Genomic DNA, 6580 nt, shown 5'->3' on the forward strand with positions numbered 1-6580 from the left:
TGTTCAGCTAGGCCACTTACGCACATACCCAGCCCCTGAGAGCGGTCAGGAACTGTATTTTATATATATATACTGTATATAAATACATACAAATAAAATGAGTGGCCTGCGGTAGAACATTTCACCCTCTGCCAACTCTGTAATGGATTGGCGCGTTGTAGCGCTGTGTAACCGAGTCCCCCTCAGTACGAAATAAAGAATTCAAAAGGGATTTTAAAACCCCTGTGTCAGCAAGAACACATCCGCTGTCCTTATCGGTTGACCCAGGGGCACACTGCCTGCCTGCCTTCCGCACTTTTGCATTTAATTTAAGACCCTGAAGACGACATGAGGTATTAGAGTAGTTGAAACGTTACTGGTGCTTTCCTATTGACAATACATTCATATTCAGCCACTGTTCCATACATACAAAACATAATTTAGAGAATAACCTTAGCTTTTGATTAATATAACACGCTAATCCGACAGTAATTGACCATTTATTTTCAAAAACATGATAATCTGATAGTCTGTACTCTATTGTAGACATTTTGTCTTTTTTTTTTTTTTGAATCCACTAATCAAGTAATGTTTAAAGCTCATATATGTTGTTTGTTACGAATTTAATGGTATTCTTATCAAAGAGACATTGCAAGTTTCTGTTACCCTTTTAACCATAAATCCTTTGTACTCATTTTCAACATTAACTCATTAACATGTCTTCAGTTCATGATTTAAGAGTCTCATGAGATTAAGACTGCAAGCTGCCATGCCTCTCTCAGCTTGCCATTTCGTGTCACTGACAACTCATTTTCTGAAAGTATTTCAAATGAGGTTGATGATATCCGTGGGCAAGATTCCCATTTATCTCCATTGATAGCACTGAACTATACCTACACCTAGATCTTTTTCTGCTCCAGCATGTGCAGTGATTCTTTGCCTGTTGGAGACGGGTCACCATTCTGGGCCTGCAGTGCGGGTTTCTGGACCGGATCCTGTTTCATGACCTCCTTCTGCGGAGGCTGCAGTGGGTCTGTGTGGGGATCTGGTATCTCCTTCCTCTCGCTTGGCTGGGTGTCGATGACCGGTCCTTCCTTGCAACAAACGTACTGCTTCCAGATCTTGAGGAAGGCTGTGCGGAACTTTTTGATACGGAAGGCGTAAACGATGGGGTTGACAGCCGAGTTGCCGTGGGTGAGCAGGATGGCAATGTAGAGGAGGAACATGGGTTTGTGGCAGGCCGGACAGAAGAGCGTGATGCAGTTGAGGATGTGTAGGGGGAGCCAGCTGATGGCGAACAGGAAGAGGACGAGCGCTAGCGACTTGGCCAGCTTCAGCTCCTTGTTGTAGTACTTGTTGGGATCGGCGTGGCTGTTGACTTTCTTGTTGAGCTGCTTGTGGATCATGTAGAAGATCTCGGCGTAGATGAGCAGCATGACCACCAACGGAGGGAGCACCCAGCCAAAGAAGTTGAAGTAGACCATGTAGTCCATGCTGATGACGTTCTCAAACTGGCAGGTGATAACCAGGTCAGAGTCCAGCGAGCCGTTCTGTTGCTGGAGCCGCCACAGGTTGTTCCAGCCCAGCATGGGGGTGAGACCCACAATGAAAGCCACCGTCCAGCACACTACCACCGCCACCCCCGCCCGCCGGGGGGTCACCAACCGTTTGTAGCTGCAAAAAAACAAAAAAACAAACAGTTATCTAGAATGCAAAATGATTTTCCTGCAAGCTCAAATCAATCAAACTGTCCATGGACCATAAATATGCTACATTTTTTAATTTCCAGGGCGGTGATAGTTACTACAGGAAGAGCTTCTTTGCAGCGAACACACTGCAGTATCTAAGTCCCCAGTCCTGTCTATTGGTTGTGGGCCGTGCAGCTTCATGGCTGTGGGATCTTTCATAGTTAAATTGTGTTTTATGGCCAGCAGGCTCTGAGAGATCACAAGTCTATCAGCAAGCTGCAGTGAGATCACAGGGGATGAGAGAGTGAAGAGTTTGAGGTGCTGAGAACATGTTAGGATGGTCTGTTGTAAGTTCCCCAGGGAGTGATACTGTACATCCGTAGAACGAGGCCTAACCAGTCCTCCTTTCTCACAAGCTACGATGAAGCACTGCACTTGTGCCCCACTCTGTGCTGCTGTGGCACAGTTGTTGGCGTGCGAATGACAAATCATTGACATGAAACTATACAAATAATAAAAGCTATATAAAAATAAAAATGAAATAATGGCAACACAACAGTGGTCGGAATAAATATTTGACTTGCTGTATTGCCAAAAGAACAGAAAGAGAAGCGAAGAGTTCAATTGCGGAAGCATCTCAAACAATGATTAACTAGAGAGGGTACAATTTCTGGGGAAATTGTAGGGTGTGCTTGCTTGCGTCGGTTGCACAGGGGTCCGTTTTTGAATGAAATTTTTACAACTGATTTCTGTATATTTTATATGAAAATGCATACTTATTATTTATAAAGATTAAATAGATTTAAAGGAATTTTTTTTTGCTGCTCATTTACAACTGAAAATACGAGTGAAGTGTAGAATGAAATAGATGTCTTCTAGTGATGGGCATTCCGGCTCTTTTTCGTGAGCCGGCTCGTATGGCTCAGCTCACCAAAAAGAGCCGGCTCTTTTGGCTCCCGAACGGCTCTTTAAAAAATACATGTTTTAACTATGAATTTGACTATGATGGGTGTGAAAACAATTTGAATTAAATTATGAAATGAAATAATACTCGACCGTAACCACATATCTTTAAAAATGCATTGATTTGTCATGGCTCTCCTCCGAGTTTTGACTACTCTCTGACTGTGTGAGTTGGCTCGGCCCTCCCTCATGCAGGATTGACAGGAACAGAATGTGAGGATGATCGTGTGCGCCTTTAAGCCTACAATTATTTTTTTGTTGTTCTTTGAATTAGTCAATTATTTTAAATACAATTAAAATTAGTTATTTCATAATCATTTAGTTTTTATAGGCTGTATTAATCTATAAAAAATAGAGTCGGCTCTTCAGATATGCGAGCCAGCTCCCGACGTTCACCTTCAAGAGCCGGCTCTTAGAGCCGGATCGTTCACGAACGACCCATCACTAATGTCTTCTCATTTCCCCTGCAAGAGGCAGCCTCATCGTTGAATCAAAACGAATAAATTTGGCAGACCGGTGTAAAAATTGACCTAATCTCTATGACTTAAACGTCATTTTAAGTTTTTCCCTTCTCGTGATATTTTCAGGCATGTAGCCTACTCATTGCATTCATTCATTAATAAAGAACCCCCTTTGAAGATTATTCTACGACGTTACCCGGCAGTAGAAGATGGAATCGCGATTCAGACAGTCCCATCTGCTAACTGAAAATATGCCCCCCAAAACGTAAATAAGCTTGACATTTATTTAGTGGAAAATCGCTCATTCATAAAAAGCTCACTGGTAGCGATCATTGTCAGTAACAACGCAAAATGCGATATAGCCCTGTGTGGAGAAGCTGCCCCGGTAAATTGTACTACTACGGTACAGTACTAGTAGACTACTGCTGTGTTCGTCTTGGTAGCGATTGCGTTGGTTGAATTGGATTTAACGTTCCGTTGTACGGTTTAGGCTGAAATTAATTATTTTCATGAACAGATTGGCAACGTTTAGGCTGTGGCAATGAAGTTCAGGTTAGTAGTTAGATAGACTTTTGATTAAGTAAGGGGAGTGCCGAACATGTTCTGTCGCCGTTTGACTTCCTACAGCTGTGTAGATGTTTTTGTAGTGTCTCGCGTAGGCTACAGCATTGCAGTGAGCAACACTGGTTTGAAACCACAGGTAATGATAATTTCACCCCCAAATCGTTTACTTGTAATGTAATGTCATAATAAATCCTACAACGAAAATGTATTTGTGAGGAATGTTTATTTTAAAGATTGAAAACAGATGCATCATAGACCACTGTAGTATGTGTTGCCCGGGCAACAGAGGCTAATGTCATGATGCTAATGCTTCAGTGAAATAGTAGACTACCGTTTCCAAAAGTAGATGTGGGCCTACTTCCTTAATAATATCAGCTAATATTGTACATTCCATTTCATAATTGTGTTTCACATCACAAAGTAAAATGAGTAAATAGTTATCACCCTGGCCTCTTTGCTTGTGGCGTTTCTGCAGCTGCCTTGCAGTAAAGCTATAGTTAGCCTAGCTATCCCCCAAGTTAACAGATGTGAAACGAATGTTCTGCTACAGGTAGTCACGCGTGTTTTCGTGACGTTAGTGACGTAGTGACGTTAGTAAAGTCAGTGACTGTGGCTAGCAAATTAGCCACTGTTAGCTTCACTTTTCACCACAAAAACGCAATTTCTACTTAAACCATGCAACGGAACGTAAATAAAAATACAACCAACGCAATCGCTACCAAGACAAACCTTTTGACACCGCCGTTGTGTATGTAGTCCAAATATTGACTGATCCTTAGGGGGGCGAAAATAAATAAATATATATGTGAGAGAACAAAGGTTGTGCTCTCGCCGAAGGCTTGAGCACACCCAATAAGACTGATCACTTTTGGCAGAAGGACAAAAGTGGCAGCTCAGAAGACGTGGTGGCATTATCATCGTAAGATTCAGTGCAAAGCTGTGTCACTGACAGCATTCTGGAACAAATGAAAAACGCCCTCTTTATGAGCAGGGTTATCTTCCCCCACGTTTCAGCAGCTGCTAGCCTTTTGTCTCCACACTCTCGCATGGCTCAGCTAGGGGGGGGGGGGGGGGGGGGGGAGCGGGGTGCAAGGTGTGCAACGGACAAGGGCTATAATCAAGAACAGCCCAAATTCCCCCCAAAACATTCACTTCCCGATGTATCCGATGACTGCCCAACCACTACCACCACACGCAACCAAATGGTCAAGCAAATTGAAAAGACATTCATAGTCACAGACATTGATTTGCAACATCCAAACTACACAACACATTATTGGCTGTCTATACTGTTTCAATCCTGGGAACATGGGAGCTAATTACAGCTGTGTGCGATAGCCTTTGCTCCGGTAACCTATCATGTTAATGCTGCCATGTCAGATCCTCTCTGTGACAGGAGACAGCTAGCAGAAGGTGGGGCATGAAACAAGATTAATTTAGCTAACTTGTCACACGAGACAAAACTGTTATCCCTATTATAATAGTCATTATCATCATTACCACCAGCTGCTCCTTAAAGTGGACATATATTTAAGGCATCACCTGTTTGAGCCGATTACCTGGTTGGAATCTTGACCCTAAGATAGCGGTCAATGGCAATGGCTAGAAGCGCAAGGATAGAACTTTGTGTCAGGACCAGAACCGTGCACGCCACGAGCAGGCAGCTATAAAAGTGAGTTTGAAGTCCGATGCTAATTGTTATCGCCAAGGGGATGACGAGTGCTCCCACTGCAATATCCGCTAGTGCCAGGGAAACGATGAAACAGAACGTCGTATCTCTCAACGACTTATTAATTTTCACCGCCCAAACCACCATCACATTTCCTATAACCGATGCCACGGCAATAACCACTTCCATTCCTATATAGAGCGCTTGGGATGGCGCAAGTGCTTCAGGCATCCTTAAAGACGATGATGTCCTAATTGCCGTGAAAATTTCTATATTCCAAAAAATCTCCCTTTTGAAGACCTGACAAAAATATTTCAGTAGACTACAGTCTCCTCCAAATGTGCGTCCGTCTGTTCCGTAGAAACCACATCCCTTGGATGACTATCCTGAAGTTCTGATAGGCTACATATCGATTCAAAAAAGAGCATAACTGAAATCAAACAGCAGATAACATAATGAATGTCATTCTTTGAAGGTGTAGTCCGAAAATTGTGGTGCGCTCTCCTTGTGCTGTGCACTGTGTATCCGCTTCGCTGAATCCACCTGCTCTTGAGGGGACCATGCTTGCGCGTAGATTTTCCTTAGAAACACAGTAACCTTTCCATAGCTTTCAGGTTTAAACAGTTGGTCTATACCACGAAAACAATACCATTTTAATTATAGGGCAAACGTCGGAGAACGGTATCAGCTGGGGAGGGGGTGCGATTTCATTGTGCGCTGAGTCAAAGCAATGCGGTGATCTAAAATAGCTCTTTGTCTTGGATTTTCATCCACATTGATTTCCTCTCTTCAGTTAGAATTGTTGCCTCGCATTGAAAATCCTTTCATCTTGGAGCCCACGTCGCCTTTGTTGTTACTACAGTTCTCATTTACTCCGTACAGTTTTGCCCACTGCGAAGAAAAGGTTGTGCAGGACCGTCCCAAAGACGTCGTGGTTTGGTGTGTAGCCTTTAGGTCCAGAGTCGAACAATTCTTATCTTTTCCCAGGCAATTTTCTAACACTCCCTCCTCGGCAAACGTTTACTCTTCATTGGCCAATGTGTTTGTCAATACTACTCTGTTCATTGCCTTTTCAATTAATATTCCAATAAGCTTGTGCTTTTATTTGCACATGCTATGCTTTGCATTTAGTTGTACACGCTGTTGACAAAGATTACACCCTCCCGGTAAATGTGGAAATACAAAGGCTTATTTTATTATTATTACATTTGGTTGAGATGAGATACAATTAGCAGGATATACGAGTCATTTCCCCC

At 42.9% G+C, this 6580-nt stretch overlaps 1 protein-coding gene across 1 annotated transcript; it reads right to left on the reverse strand.

Annotated features, from left to right (window-relative positions):
- Positions 1-878: 878 nt before the first annotated feature.
- On the reverse strand, positions 879-5555 carry adora1b (adenosine A1 receptor b). Its single transcript, XM_067240816.1, has 2 exons — positions 5215-5555; positions 879-1653 (listed from the first exon to the last, which is right to left on the reverse strand). The coding sequence occupies exons 1-2, from the start codon at positions 5553-5555 to the stop codon at positions 879-881; spliced, it is 1116 nt and encodes a 371-aa protein (XP_067096917.1).
- Between the last annotated feature and the right edge of the window lie 1025 nt (positions 5556-6580).

This window comes from Osmerus mordax, chromosome 7, assembly GCF_038355195.1.
Source record: "Osmerus mordax isolate fOsmMor3 chromosome 7, fOsmMor3.pri, whole genome shotgun sequence".
Classification (NCBI taxonomy): domain Eukaryota; kingdom Metazoa; phylum Chordata; class Actinopteri; order Osmeriformes; family Osmeridae; genus Osmerus; species Osmerus mordax.

What these genes read in the sequence shown, in the direction of transcription:
- adora1b (XM_067240816.1), bottom strand. Translation starts at nt 5,555, where the DNA reads ATGCCTGAAGCACTTGCGCCATCCCAAGCGCTCTATATAGGAATGGAA. An exon ending in AGGGTCAAGATTCCAACCAG is followed by an intron (nt 1,654 to 5,214) that starts GTAATCGGCTCA and finishes GTTTTTTTGCAG; the next exon opens with CTACAAACGGTTGGTGACCC.